The sequence below is a fragment of the Labrus bergylta genome, chromosome 8 (assembly GCF_963930695.1).
Source record: "Labrus bergylta chromosome 8, fLabBer1.1, whole genome shotgun sequence".
In the NCBI taxonomy this organism is placed as follows: domain Eukaryota; kingdom Metazoa; phylum Chordata; class Actinopteri; order Labriformes; family Labridae; genus Labrus; species Labrus bergylta.
In genome coordinates, this window is record NC_089202.1 from 5,549,838 (window position 1) to 5,565,561 (window position 15,724).

The window sequence follows — 15,724 nt, forward strand, 5'->3', positions numbered from 1 at the left end:
CATTTGGAAAAGGAATATTGCACATGATATTAAAATGTAAAGCCATGCTCCAACAAAAGTTATGCTATGTTAACCATCTATGTTTCATGGATGTAAAATTGTATTGATTGATTATTTCACATCCACATGTTGAATGATATATTGTGCTGTGTATGCCATCTTGTATTTATTTTACAGGATTTGCCTTTCATTTTACAATTTTCAACAGTTCTACATGTGCTAAGGTGTATTTGTGAAAAAGCACCAACACCAAAATTCTGCAATAAACTTAACTGAGTTAAATCTTTCAGTGGAGTCTGTCAAGATGGGAATATTTGAAGAATCCATCAGATTTTAGCTGATCGTTCAGCTGGCTCTCGGCTGCTCCACAGCTGCGGTTTAGGAAACCTGATTAGGAAAACACGGCAGGATTTTGACTGATGTCAGTCTGTAATCTGCTCCCTGCTCTAACTCTATTTGAGCTGGAGTTCCAGCCCAACAGCTGTCTGCCATATGATATGAAACTCTGTGTGTATATCTGTGTATCTCCTGTGTTTATTGATACTTGGTACTCTGCATGCACATGTTTATGTGAGAATAACGTGTGCTTGCCCTTCAGGTTCACTTGCGACAGCTTGCAGAGATCCAGGTATTCCCATGAACGGCAGTCGCAACGGGGAAGGTCGGGAGCCTGGCGACTCTGTGACCTTCTCTTGTGATCCGGGATATGAATTGCAGGGGGAGAGCAGAATCACCTGCATCCAAGTGGAAAATAGATACTACTGGCAGCCCAGTCCTGCAAGCTGCATCGGTGAGTGAGCAGGAGATAGTATGAGTTAGAGAAGGAAGGGGGGATGCATGGAGGGGACAGAGAGGTGTTTCTGAAATAAAGGAGAGGAGGGGGGAAGTGTAAAGATCAGAGTGAAAGAGAGATGGTGAGAGGATGAGGGGAAGGGGGAGTTTTTCTATTAACTGGCTGGAGCAGAGACTTTAATTCTCTCACGCTGAGGTTTTAAAATATGTGTAGGATAAACAAGACTCTTTAGAAATGTTTGAGTCATTGCCAGCTATTGTGTGGATATACCCACTTCTTCAGTAGCCAGTCAAAGAATGAGTACTACAGTCTCCCAACACATTGTCTTATTAGAGCTTAACTACTAATTACTTTATAAGTCAATTAGAAATAATCACACATAAGAAACTCTTACTGGAGTCCCTGCCAACTACTTTTTTTTTTTTTTAGATCTTTCAATCCATTTACATGACACAATGACTCAGCATAATATTTTGACACCAGAAGGCAGTCTGCATGAGTAAATGTCAGCTGTCCTTTTACACAGTAAGTGTCACCACATCAATGAAGACTAAAACACTCATCAGTGTGGTACTCACACCACTATGTGGGGTCTGTGACAGCTAGCTTAGTATTTTGTTGAGCCATAAGTTTCAGAGCAAAGACTTTCCTCTGACATACAGAGGCATTAAAACACAAAAACTTAAGCTATTCAGTTTCCGTAAGTCCTAGAGCACAAATGTGCTACCAGATTTATTATAATTTTATTCTTAGATCATCTTAATATGTTGGTATTCCATGTTTTTTAGTGTCATGTTTGCTTGTTTTCTGTAGTTATTGTATCTTATGACTTGAGATGTGCAACTACACTCTGTGCACAGCTGACTTGTCAAGCGTCAATTACAATGTTTAACGGCTGCACCAGAAATAATAAAAAAAATCTAGCAGCAAGATCCGATGCCTTGGTAAGACAAGGGACCAGAAGCTTGCTCTTTTGATCATTATGTAGCGGAGTAATAGCGTAGTCTTTCTAATACCCTCTTTTTGACACTATTTCACCACAGTACTTGATGGTTGTTGCTGATAGAGGTTCACAAAGGTCATTGAATTGGGCTCAATTATATTTAATGACCTACAGATGCTCATTTCATACCCGTCTCAAACTAAACTCTGCTCAGTCCAAAATGTTTGCAGCAGGTCAGTTAAAGATTATTTTAGTCATGATTGTGTGCGTCGTTTTTATTCACATTGTTTCCCACCTTTTTTGTCTCTCAAGCTCCATGTGGTGGAAATGTGACTGGATCTTCAGGATTCATCCTCTCTCCCAACTACCCAAACCCCTACCCACACAGCAAAGACTGTGACTGGCTTATTGCTGTCCACTCTGACTATGTCATTTCCTTGGCTTTCATCAGGTAATTTCAGCTTCAACAGTGTCTATTTTACTTTGTTCATTTGGTTTCAGTTAAAACATCAAACAGGAAAACCCTGGCTGTCCTCAATGCTGGATAACATGTGAAACTACTGGCTTGTTTAGTCGCAGTTGCATAATATACATTTGAAAGGACAACGGTTTGATACTTTTTTAACAGTTTATCAAAAAAGTTATTTCTAACAATTGTTACAAACAAATCATAACCTGATTGTTTCTTGAACATATAAACAATGGTTCTTGTAAATGATTCTGGAGAAAAAGAGAAAACTGATGTTTTGTCATTTTAGTACATGAAAGGTTTCCCTTCACCTGTAGTGTTTGTAACATAGCTGAAACAGAGTGGAGTCAGTCTTTAGTGGATGCACATCGGCTTAAGTTCTGATGTGGAATTGCTTGCTTTCTGCAGTGGAACCAGCTATAACATCATAGTATTGACCAAAGGTGGCCATGTGTGCTAAGCACAGGGTCTGAGTTTGAGTCCAGGTGTGTTGGGAGATAGGGGGAAGCAGCAGTCCCTCTTTAAACAGCCAAAAGGCAGGTATTTCTGCCACTTAGCTGAAATGTTGTGAAACAAGATTTCTAGATGTATGCAGTTCCGGTATATTGCAGACAGAACTTGGATATGATTGCAATTCATTTTAAGGTTGAGTGATACTCGCACTGTAAGCTTTACATTACTAATTGCAGTCTTAGCATGTTGCAGCAATCCTGGAAAAGGAAACTCACAGATATGCCTCAGGGCACTTTTCATGGTTAGAGCTGCTCTTGACTGTTGAGTTACATTTTTTAAAGTTATTTCATGAAGGGGTTGAAACGAGCAGTGGTCTTTTTGCATTCCCACCCACATTACCTCTCCTCGAGGTGTGAAGAGAAATTCACCATGTTTCTGTTTCAACTTTGTCCTTCAAAACAAACATGTAACAGAGTTAGCACAATGCGGCTTTGTCTCCCAGGGATACCAAATGAAAGGATGGAGTTATGATTTAAAATTGGAGTTGCCTTGATCCAACTCAAATGCAATTATCTCCAAGCTATTTACATTTTTGTCATAAACCGCGCTCATTATTTTGAAAACAAAGTTGCTCTTTCTCTCACTGCGGCATGTGATTTGATATACAGCACTACAATATGAAACGATCTTTTCACACTGCATTGCCATTGCCGTCTGGGAAGATTTTGTGCCAGCGTAGTGTCACAACAATTTAATCTCTTCTCACCTCTTGGGGGAGATATCTTTTTTTATCTCTTTGTCTGGAGATGCAAAACAAATCGCCTGGCATGACTCACTTCTAGCACTGCGGTACACTCTCATTTTGAAACCCTAATGCATTCAAAATCTCATACAATCTGTACAATCTGGTGGTTCAGACCTGGCAACATAATACTGTTTTATCTCCTATTTGTCTGTTTCTTTTACTTGTCACAGCTTCAGTATTGAGCCCAACTACGATTTCTTGTACATCTACGATGGGTCAGACAGCACGTCTCACCTGATTGGCAGTTTCCAGGACAGTAAACTTCCTGAGAAGATTGAGAGCACTTCCAACTTCATGTACCTGGCATTTCGCAGTGATGGGTCTGTGAGCTACACCGGCTTTCATTTGGAATACAAAGGTACTCTGAAGGCCTATGCAGGGAGGCCTCTATATGCATGTTCACGCAGTATGTTTTTTTGTTGTAGCAGGATTAGATATAAATGTATTAGGCAGAAAACATCTTTAAAGTTTGCTGCTGGAGCCTACACACAAACTGTTTTCTTGATGCCCGCTTATGTGTATAGCCTTTTATTCATCCATATCCATTTCCACTTTGTTTTCAATCTAGCTTTTTAAAAGCAGTTTTGTTAAATTCTATGCAGCCTTGCAGCCTGTATAACTGTTTGAATCTGTCTCTGCTTGATTAGAAATGCCTCTCACTTTGGACAGTCACTGTTCTAAAACCTTTGTTTTTTGACTGGCAGCAAAACTGCGGGAGGCGTGTTTTGATCCAGGGAATATGATGAATGGCACCAGAATGGGTACTGACTACAAGCTGGGTTCTATGGTGACATTTCATTGTGAGGCTGGCTACCTGCTGCAGGGCTACTCCACTCTGACATGTGTCATGGGCAACAGCAAGAGGCCAGAGTGGGATAGAGCCAAGCCAAGCTGTCAAGGTGAGAGACAACACTTTCACATTAACCGAATGTCTGGGTAGCAGAGAAGTGAACTCCAGCTGTTTTGTCAATAATATGATACAATGTGATGCCAGAACTGGGCACTGTTAAAATAATTTGAAGTGCATGCACGCATTTCACTGAATACAAGAAAAGCAAACTGAAAGAAAAATATGTATAATAGATGAGAAATATTTTATATACAGTGTATCTATCTATATATATATATATATATATATATATATATATATATATATATATATATATATATAGTAAATATAAATAAGAACAGGGGCAACATTGTCTCAATTCTTCATCTAACATAGTCATATAAAATATTAAATAAATAAGAGCACTCATCTGGTTAGTCTATCAAATAAATTTATAAAAATACATCTAAATCTCTGCAGCATAAGCAGAGTTACAATGAAAAGTAATGTGTGATACTGTGTCATATGTGTGTTTCTTTTTGCTTTTGCATTTAATTATACATATTTGAAAAGCAGGATATCACGTTTCCTTGCACCTAGCCTTCCAAGTCTTTATGTGGAAAGTGTTATTTCTAATACACCCCAAGATGCCAAATAGGGTTTCTGAAACCTTTCAATTCTAAAAGACCAAAACATTGTTCTTTGAAGCATAATATTTACAGGTAGCAACAAAATCCACCTGTGCACGTAGTTTTTCTTGTCATCAAAGGATCATCTTATAAATCCACAAAAACAAAGTCCTTAAACCATTGGCTGAATATAAGAAGTGAACAAGGACTTGTAAACGTGAAGCTAATGCAGAAGTGCCTCAGTCAAGCATTCCTACTAATGGCCAGTAGGGGGAGTACAGTAAGGGCCAGATTTACTAAGCTTCCAATTAAAGAGTACTAAATTGTGTGTTCACTCCAAAAGTTTGCACGTTTGGTTGGTGGGCGTTTTGCGGGTGATCTACTAAGACAATTTGCGTGAATGACAACAGGTGCAAACCTTGTGGAGGCGGTAATAATAAGTTAGGTTTTTGCGTGTTCTACTGGTTTACGTCATGGAGAGTTTGGACAGAAAGCAGGACGACTGCAAGCGCAAAATAGGTATCAGTTGGAGAGGCAAATAAACGCACAATACTTTCGAGTTATAGGATTTAAATCTGAATATTACAAAGAAATTTGTAGAAAACACCGGCATTAAACAGGGCCTCTCTTTTCTTCCCTTAATCTTAAGAATGAAGTGACATACATTGCGCAGGATGTGCGAGCTGCCTCCTCTGTGGACCGGGCGCTCTACACTTGCCGTTGTTGCGCACCAGACAGCTGGCCAGCGCTGTGTCTGATCTGACATAAATGCCCTGGAAAAAGGTATCGAAGACGGGGGTACAAACAGTGGTGAGGTCCCCCAATCCAAGCATCCTACAGTGTAGGGGGAAGACGTGCAACCCGAGAAAAAGGAAATCCCCAGTTTAAAATATAATGTTGGCGAAAAGAAATAGGAAGAAATAAATGTCAATGTTGAAATTCTTTAGAATTCAGAGGCTGTGAATGTTCAGTTTTCTTAGGCTGTAGGCTATGGCAACAATAGCCTGTAGTTTAATCGTGGTGTTTCTCTTCTTTAAAGATTACAATATTGAATCAAATTTAAAACATGTAAACATGTAATTTGAAACATGTAAACACTTGTGGGGAAAAACGCGATCTTTATGTCTTCCTTTGTTGTGTCTACGTCTCCTCCTAACTTCAATAACAGCAGCCTGTTATGTGTAACACTGGTCTCCTGGATTAGCACGTTCTTTTCAAAGGTGTTAAATACAGACACTGTCACAATCACTGCAATTTTTGTCAGGTTTGGTAAATCACAATGCGTGTACTAACTTAACTTGTTTGCATTTTCTCCTCCCAGTATTTTGCACGTTAGGGCAGAAACGCCCCATATTGAATATTCACAAAGTCAAACGTACTAAATGGAATCTGGCCCTGTGACGGTAAACTAAAACCTACTTCTAAATTCATACATTAACTCAGTAAACACTTTTCTAATGAGATTGTTGTCTCAGTCGTTAGTTTGAAATCTTCTACAACACCATAAAATGTTATTTTTTCTCAATATGGTCCCAAATTGAGAAATACAAAGAATGCCTGGCTACCAGTGGTTGTCATGTCACTACTAAGGCAGTTTACAAACCAATGGGTGACATCAAACCTGCATTTTCTGTTATTAAAGCCATACATAAGAGCTCCAATTAAATAGTAGGTGAAAGAAGCAGCAATAATACGTTCATAATGTGCAAAGCCCTGACTTCACAAGGAGGCATATTATCAAATAAAATAAACGTATAAATGAAAGTATGAACGCTACAGTGTGTTAACACTGTTTAACTCTGTTTAGTGTGCAGGATAAGTTAATGTTTAAATTAATCCTGGTGTTGAATAATGAACAGCTGACATCACAAAGAGTTGACATGAACTGTTTGAAAAGAAGTCCATTTCATGGTTGTAGTTATTGTAGAATTTCAGTTATTCCTAAGAACATAATAAACCCAATGTTTATTTGCAAGGCAAGTCTAAGGAGTAGATATTTCATACTTCTTTTTAGTATCTCCATGATCTATATCAACTAGAGAGGGGTGGAAAGATGTAAAGAGTGTCGAGGTAAATACACAGTTCTCCTCCCTCCAGAAGCATTACACCATTTTTAATACTACTCAAATGGTTTTATCTGCCAAGGTTGAATTAGAATTCAGCTCTCATTTTCAGCAGTGGGGAACAGAGGCATCCGCTCCCCCACCAGGGAGCTATTCATTACTTTTACAGTTGGCACCTTTGTAACTTCACTGAACAGCCCTGGGGTTATGTGCTTTGCTAAAAGGTCCATCAGCAACTCTCATTTAGTATTTCTACTAAGAGACCAAATTTGAACTGATAACTTTACAGTCTAAAGGCTAAATGTTATGGCTTCAGCTGCCACAACATATGGTCAGCTCCTGACCCTCCAAATTATTCAGCAATTAGCTGAAGTTGATCATATTTCCTATACAGGCAAACATGCAGTCCACTTTTAAAAAGTTAGTTATTGACGAAAAGACTGAATCCTGTTTTATTATTTGCTGTTTAATGGCCAGCAGTAATCACACTTTAATAGACATGCTAATACTGGTCCCTAGGGTCTCTACTATTGGTCAGTATTTGGTGGCTGTGGCTCAGTCGGTCGTCTTTCAATCAGAAGGTTGACTGCTCCTGAGCTCCATAGCCATCAGCGTGTGAATGCGTATGGCTGTGAAAGGTTAATACTGATGGGCACTTTACATAATATCTACTGATGTGTTAGTCTATGTATATTTGTGAATAGGTGAATGTTACATGTAGTGTAAAACCACTTTTTTGTGGTCAGAAGACTAGAGAAATTATAAGTACAGTCTGTCTGTTTGCCATTAACCATTCATTAGCTTATCAAAGATATAACTTCATATTAACAAATGCCTACAAGTTCCAAAGATATGTTTGAGTTTTCTCTTTGTTTGGATCCCAGCTAATCAGGTAATAATTAGCTAACCAGCTAATCAGCTAATCAGTAACTAAATTTTAGTCAGGGAGCATCAAGTTTAATGCTATCAATGGGTATCAATCACTTACTATTCAATGCTCCTATTTTAAATTTCCATTAAAAGCATTTTCTCCCTACATTTTAGCATTTGGTCCAATACATTCAGTTTATGAGATTAGTCCTATTGTGCTGTGACAGTTCCATTAGCTCTGATGCCGTTCTGAAGGAGTGGATTGAATGACTAAGTCAATATCCTTCAAATGTAAACCGGTGCCTTTTAATTATACAGCATTCACACATTTTAACAAAAGGCCAAATGCAACCATCAATAATGAATACAAAATAAAACAGAAATAGATGGTATAGATTTCAAGGGTAATCTAACCTTTCTTAAAGCCGAAAGCAACCTGATTCTCTATAACATCACACATATATATATATATATATATATATATATATATATATATATATAGATTACAGTAATAAGCCATGCTTTTTTTAGGGCATCCGGGTTATTTCTACCCATCTGTCTCACTCAGAACACAAAATGATAGGGTTTGCAGTGTGCCCACTTCTCCTTACCACTACACTCCCCTGTCAGAAAGGAGTCATTAAAGCATATCTTTTCCTCTTGCTGCTGCTTTCACCTGCTGGTGATTGACAGAACAGTATGCCCTCCTTCCCACTAGCAGCAGTCTCATATTCCTCACCCACCACGACTATGTGGCTCCCATTCTGTCTGACAAATCAGCCTGAATTAGAGTCCCACTTGCCGTCATCACATATGCTTGATTACATGCCTTTTTCTACTCCAAATACCAAACGTGGATAAATTGCTGATCCATCTTTCTAAATAAGCGCCTCCGTTCACTTTTGTTCATCTTCTCCTGTGCTCTGAAACAGCAATGACATGTGCATTGTGTTGGCCACAGGAGGTTCAGAGCAGCTGGTGACAGCTTCCCTCCAACAAAATGAGTATGTGCTTGTTTACAGTTGAGGCTCCCCCACCCGATGGCTCAGTCCACGAGATCTTAGACAACTGTGGTAAATAGCCGATTGGCAAATTAAGTACATCATTGACAGCTTAAGATAGAACTCTTGAGATGTGCAGGACAGACCGCGGCTTATATTGATTAACCAAGTCGCATGTCTTAAGATCTGTTGACACTGTGATGATGATGCAAATAAAGCAATACTCTTTGTTTGGAGCTGGTAGTATTCAAAGACATGTTGCATCCCTCGTTTTTTAATCAACTTTTATTGGATCAAGATTGCATTTAAAAAATCCATAAATCTCTAAACCAGAGTAGCTGGATCTGCTATGTACACAATCTTAAAGCCTGTTGTAGTTGAAAGTTGAACCCAAGATGTTTTTTTGAACATGCTGCTGGGTGATATGGGCTGATTAAAGTCACAGGCATGTGGAACTTTTGTGATTGTGCGTTTTGTTGATTTATCATGTTTTCACACAGTTTGAAGGTAAATCAAACTTTTTTCTTTTTTATAGCCCCTTTAGGTTTAAAACAATGTAAACACAACTCAGCTGTACTTTTCTGTTCTCTTGCAACTCCCTTTTCCTCAAAAAATGTCCCTAAACTGTCTTTCAAGTTTGAAATGATTTCTGTAAGCCAGCCACAATTTAATATGTCAGCAGCTGAAGTTGAAATGTGACTTTTGATCTCATTTGTGATACGAACTGCTTACCTGTGCACTTGTGCCCGTTAAAACAGATTTGCTGATTGTATTTTATTACCTCATTTCCCCAGGTATTGTCAGGTGTTTTTTTTCCCAAGTTTTTTTTTAACCATGCCTCTCTGTTGCTTTCTCTCCGGTCCCCACAGCTCCCTGTGGAGGTCATTTCACAGGTTCAGAGGGAACTGTGCTGTCCCCAAACTACCCACATAATTACACCCGAGGCCAGATCTGTGTCTATGACATCTTCGTCCCTGGGGACTTTGGTAAGAAATTCCAGCATTATTTTCACAGAGTTGCAGAAATTGTTCCTCATAGTGACCTTAATTGCTGCCTATATGTGGGGTCTGGCTACATAAATATTTTAGTCGCAGCAGAAAAGCAAGAGTAGGAGGCTAAGCGATATAATTGTTTGTGTTTTCTGGGAGGTTTATGTTAATGATGAGGATAGAGGATTGTCTGTGAAGAAATGCAGTTTGTCACCTATGACTAGCTTGGAGTGTAAGAGTACTGCCAAGCTAAATGTTCAGAGTTGCATAATTCATTTCCCTGTTGTGCTTAATTGGTGTTTCATGGATACCAGTGTTAGTTTTGATTAGTACGTTTGATGTTTACAGCTATTGACACTCAGGTTAAATGCTTGTGTGCTGCTAGATTAATATTCCATCCTTGTATACTTCATATCTGACAACTTTATTGGCAGAAAATCAAGCCTGTGGTTACTCTCTGGATAGATAAAGGTCGGTGAAAGCCACTGTGATTCCTCACTGCACTGTGTGTCCAATGAAATCACATTCAATCAATACAAACATGTTAGAATTCTATACCAACATACTGTTTTGGGTCTGCTGCATCTCTTGTGGCTGTTTCCTGCTCTCTTGTATGAGTTAGATGCACCCTGAAGAATTGCAGTGTTTGGGCTGCAGCGAGAGGCATGAAAGCACAACTGGATGAAGGAAAAACAAAACATTGATAGTGTTGACATGAAAAATGCTTTGTACCTTAGGTAATTGAGAGGAAGGTCAAGCATGTAGGGCTTTGGGCAATCTGTGCGAATGCTCAGTTTATCCAAGCACCTCTGTATATACATAATTCAGCAAAGATCTCTCGAAAACCTTGATGTGCTTCTGCTCAATATGCCATGTTAGTCATAAAGAGCTGCTGGAACCGTAGGCTGAGTTTTTTTTATTCTATAAAGCCGTCTGCTTATGAAACACAGATTAATCCTCTGTGTGATGATCCAGCCTGACAGTTTACATCCTCTGTTGCCATCTCCCACTGCTCTACTAGTCCGGGAACCCACAGGTCTTCTCTCTCTCTCCTTTAAAAAAAATAAATATTGCATAAAAATGCAGCCTTTGCTTAAACTGCCTGCAAAAGCTTAATGGACTGTGGAAGTCGCCAAGCAACATTCCCACCTGGGCCTGTGAATTTATTCCAGAGAGTGCAGACACAGAAGCTAAAGAGTCCCACTGATGATGCAGACTGCTGTGGCGTGGCTTGAGGGAAATATATTCTGAGTAGTAACTAACAAAGCACCTGGGATTTACAGTCTGGGTAGAGCAAATTGAAAATGTTGGGACTACTACTCTAGATACTATGGATGTTGCAGAACATCCTGAATTATCGAAAGCATGCATTCCTCGTTTGATTTGTTTAAAATGAATCTTTAATATCAAAGCTAAAGCCAGAACTAATAATGGCATCGTAACACAGCATATTGCATGAAGTGAAAAAGAAAAGCTACCAGAGTTTTTTTAGTGAGCACAGTTGACAAAACTGACTTTATTTCAATCTGTATTTTATTTCAGTACAGTGTATGGGGTTTCTCTCAGAAACCAGCCATCAACTTTTTATACAGCACAGTGAATTGCTACCGTAATACTTATATTACATTATTTGTAGTCTGCAGTGCTTACTTTTCATTATTCATCCAAGGTTAAATACATTACTAACGAGTCCTTGTTAGGTATGTAGAGTCCAGTATTTTTGTGCCTTTATCTTCTAGAACAAGACAAATTCTGTTTTCTCTTTAGCAGTCTGGTGTCTGAGTCTGGCCTATAGGCATTGTGACAGCAGAAATCACATTTCAGTGTCCAGTGTACAGGTAATTGAAACTTTTAAGCGCCTAGGGTGGAGTATGAAACAAGTGTGTTGTTGACCGATTTGACCGATAGTGTACTTTAAGCCTTTGAGATACTGTGTTAACCTGGTTGAACTTGCAGTAAAAGGTCAGCTGGAAATATCATGTCTGGTCCAAAGACCTGAGGGTTTTTTAACACCTGGGTTGGGCGCATGTTGCGGTAATATGTGGATGTATGTCCGTTGCTGTCAAGCTATAGCTACAAGGGCAATCCTTGGTATAAATATACATGTAACAGCGAGCATGATATGTTGCAAGCATGCTTGTCTTTTCAGAATGCTGAACAGAGTTGAAGAGTATATTTAAAGTGTGCTTTTAAGTACCGGTATTGCTAGAAAATCTGATAAATTTTCATGTCAGTTCAATGCCAGCAGAGTTTGAGTTCTGTTTGCCAGAAATCATAAACGTTGGTTAATATACGGAAGCTATGTCTAATTGTTGATGATCATTATTTTTGAAATAATGAACATGGTTAAAATGTTTTTGAAAGATAACCGGATGTTGTATTGCAGTGTGGATTGTTGCGATGTGCTCAGTTCATGGGCTGTATCACAGGTTGTGAAAAAAAAAGAAAAATTGCCCTTTATATAATAATTCCTGCTTTGCCATTTTTGAAAGAGCACGGCAGTTAGTGATGTTTTCAGATTTGGATCTCTTAATGCTTGAGCACCTGGCTGACTGGGGAGGAAGTCTAAGTACATTCTGTACAAGAAAAAATAAATGTGACAGCAGCATTCTGGTTCGGTGCCTCTACCAAGGCGAGAATTCAGCATTTTTCATTTGTTGTTGTATTTTTTTTTTGTTCTTATATGACAGTGGAAACTGGTTGACAACAGGGGAAACCAGATCAAATCAAATGGTTGTCAGTAGTTCAGATCTTGCCTGGGGTGAAGATGTTACTGTCAGGCCTTGCAGTGCAAGTTGTTACCTACAACTTTGATCGTTTAGAATTTTTGCATAATGGGTTAAAATTGATGACATAATATCTATTCTCTTCCTTTGGTTTGTGATCTGCTGTAGTTTTCCCAGCAGCACAGGTTCACACTGTGTGTTTAAAGCTTCTTTGACGGGTTGTCAGTGCAGAATATTGTGACGGCTTCAAAGTTTTGGGGATGTTAATAATGGGTTGGTTATAGTCGTTGTATTCTGTTTACTGGTATCACAATACTGTTTCTATGTATTTAGAGTATTCTACCCAAGCTGCTACCTGACTGGATATGTGCACACCTCCCTGCACATGCTTATCTTTGAACCACATTTTGCCATGCAGCATTTTGAACCTTGTATTGCAACATAATGAATGTACATACTAAACATTCATCAATAACATCTTAATACACCTCTTTGTAATTTTGTTCAATACTGCCTCAAGCATCACCTCAATCATACAATTACATTTCTGTCTGCACACAGGACTTGCTTGTCCTATAAGAAAGAAGTTCACATTTCTTCTGCTCCTGCCCAGTGCGCATATATGTTCATGTAAAACTTTATGCACTGTATTTGAGTTGATGGTCTTAATAATTATAATGAAACAAGTGCTGGAAGTAAACCACCAGTGCTTACATCACCCTGTGAGTTCAGTTAGTAAAAAGCCTCTATTCATTTGTGAGCCATCATTTTTTTTTGGTATGGCTCAGCAGTCATAGGTATGCTCTCTGCATAGCTTATTTTACTTTGCACCATTCAGATGTCATTAAGGTACAAGTGCATCTGTCTTGCCCTTTAATGTTTAATTATTCTGTCAGAAATAATGGTTGTCGTCATATTTCAAACAATAACTCTGCTACTTTTGTAAAGAGATGAATTATTCATGGCACTCAACCTTTGCCTTGGGCACTGCTTGTAAACATACAGATACACACCACCCCACAGGAATTCACTCATGTTTACACCACATCATAGTTAGTATATAGCTATGATGGGAGGGTTTTCTTACATTAAAACAAGGACAGTGAAAGTTAGGCATTGTTTACACTTGTTCATAGAGAAAAAGAATAAAAATATGGACTGAAATTCAACTTCAAATCAAATAATAAAACCAAACCGTACTGCAAGGGAAAATAGATTTTTTTTTGGCCCAACTAAGTGTAGTTTGTATTTTTCCTTGAGGATTTGTTTGTTCTGTGAAGCCTCATTTGTGAATGTTTGATGGTTTCAGAGGTGAGCCATATCCCTCCAATTAGCAGGACCCTCCTTTTGATTTCTTGTATACAGAGTATGTTTTTTTCTAGGATAGATGGGCTTCTGCTGTTTGAATCGTATCGTAAATGTATTTTCTAGTGAGTTTCAACCGTTTTAACTCCAAATCTCAAAAACATTCCAGCTCATCTTTGAAAATGAACATTAGACCCAAAAGTCTCATTACATGACTTAAGTTGAATATGAAAACAAACTCTTAAAGCTCTGTAAAATAATCCTCCAACTCTGGACCTTATTTAAACAAGGTTTCTTAGCAGATCAATAACCATCTTCATTTCACACTTCTAAGCTTAGTTACCTTGCAAAATTTGCATTTCATGATTAGGTCTCCCTCTCACTAGAAGGATTTTCATAACTAGTCAATGGTGAATTTGATTTCATAGACATGACATTCAGTCACCTCTGTTTATCTGCCAAGGGCTTTTATAGCTCCAGTGTATGTGTTTATATAATACTAACAGCGACATATGCATATTGGTTGCCACAGAATGTGTCAGGAGGCAAGTCAGGAGCCCTGACAGATTGCAGTAATAAATCTGTGCTGTAACAAGATGGACAGAGAACGAGTGAGAAAGAGAGACTGCGGAGACGGCGAGAGGTAAAGGGAGTGAGTCTAACCACGAGAAGCAGGCACATAGATCTTGGCTGAATGCAAAAGTCTCCGAGAGAACAAGTTAGATGGAGAGAGTGATAATGAGTGAGAGAATTATAATGAGACAGACAGAGGATGAGACGAGAGGGAGAGAGAAGCAGTGCTGCTGAGAATGATCATAAAAACGTTGACCCTCGAGGCTGATTGTTGACTCATCAGTGATGCTCGCTGGAGAGTTAGATTTTGCCCGCAGCTACCTTAGTACATGACTTGCTACATCCCACACAAAAACCGTTATCTTGTGCTTCTGTGTCCACTTAACGTACACACTATCCCCCAGTGTGATTAGCCATATATGCACTGTGAACTCTTCTTAGGCTCCGCTGTATTGTAGAGTGTGTTTTTGTGTTGGGCTCAACAGGTACATTTGTCTATGAATGTCTCGGTAACAAGTGTGACCCTTTCCAATGTGACGTTGCCAACCATTCACATGAATCACTTCACTGCCAGGTTTGCAAGTTGATATGATTTTTCTGCTAGCTCACCTTGAAGACTTTTTTACACTTTTTGAATTTTTACAAAATGATAAAAGATGATAAAGATTAAAAAAACAAGAACAGGAAAAGGAGCTCAGCTCAGACTGGAAGTAAAAAAGCTTGATACATATCCTTGATCTCATCCTCCGCTCCCTTCTCTCTTGAAGTGACCAGTACTTACTGCTTTCCATCCATGGACAGGAGTTCCTACCCAAGATAGAAGCCTAATGGACTGGATGCAGCTTCTGCCAAGGTGCAGCCGCATACTCCCTTCCAAAACGGGGCTGATGCAATTTCACTGTGATAATGGGTCATTAAAAATATATGTGTCATACAATCCCTCAGGTTTCTGTAAATGAGGCTTGTGTATGCTGTCACAGCCCAGAATCTCAGAAGGCCTATGCCGCCACAAAGCAAAGATGACAGTTAGCTCTTCCATAATTCATAGCCAGAAGGACAAACATATGCTGCCATTTTCCTTACCTTTTGCTTTTGCCTGTGCTGTGAGTGTATCTAACACCCTATCTGGGCTTTCTGCATGATTTGCCTTTGGGCACATGTAGCTGATGCAGTGGTTATATGCAAAAATGGTCTTGCATTAAATTGTAGTTACATAAGTGGAATTTTGAGAAAATTACTTTCTATAACATGGTCAAAGGATAGTTTACTCGACTGT

The 15,724-nt window shown here is 38.9% G+C and overlaps 1 protein-coding gene across 1 annotated transcript in view; it reads left to right on the forward strand.

Moving 5' to 3' along the window:
• LOC109997916 (CUB and sushi domain-containing protein 3) overlaps positions 1 to 15,724 on the forward strand; it is a 221,823-nt gene that overhangs the window by 108,212 nt on the left and 97,887 nt on the right. The window contains exons 27-31 of the mRNA XM_065958064.1: positions 599 to 790; positions 2,049 to 2,187; positions 3,634 to 3,821; positions 4,168 to 4,362; positions 9,725 to 9,841. Coding sequence (XP_065814136.1) covers positions 599 to 790; positions 2,049 to 2,187; positions 3,634 to 3,821; positions 4,168 to 4,362; positions 9,725 to 9,841 — 831 coding nt within the window. The remainder of the gene's footprint in view (positions 1 to 598; positions 791 to 2,048; positions 2,188 to 3,633; positions 3,822 to 4,167; positions 4,363 to 9,724; positions 9,842 to 15,724) is intronic.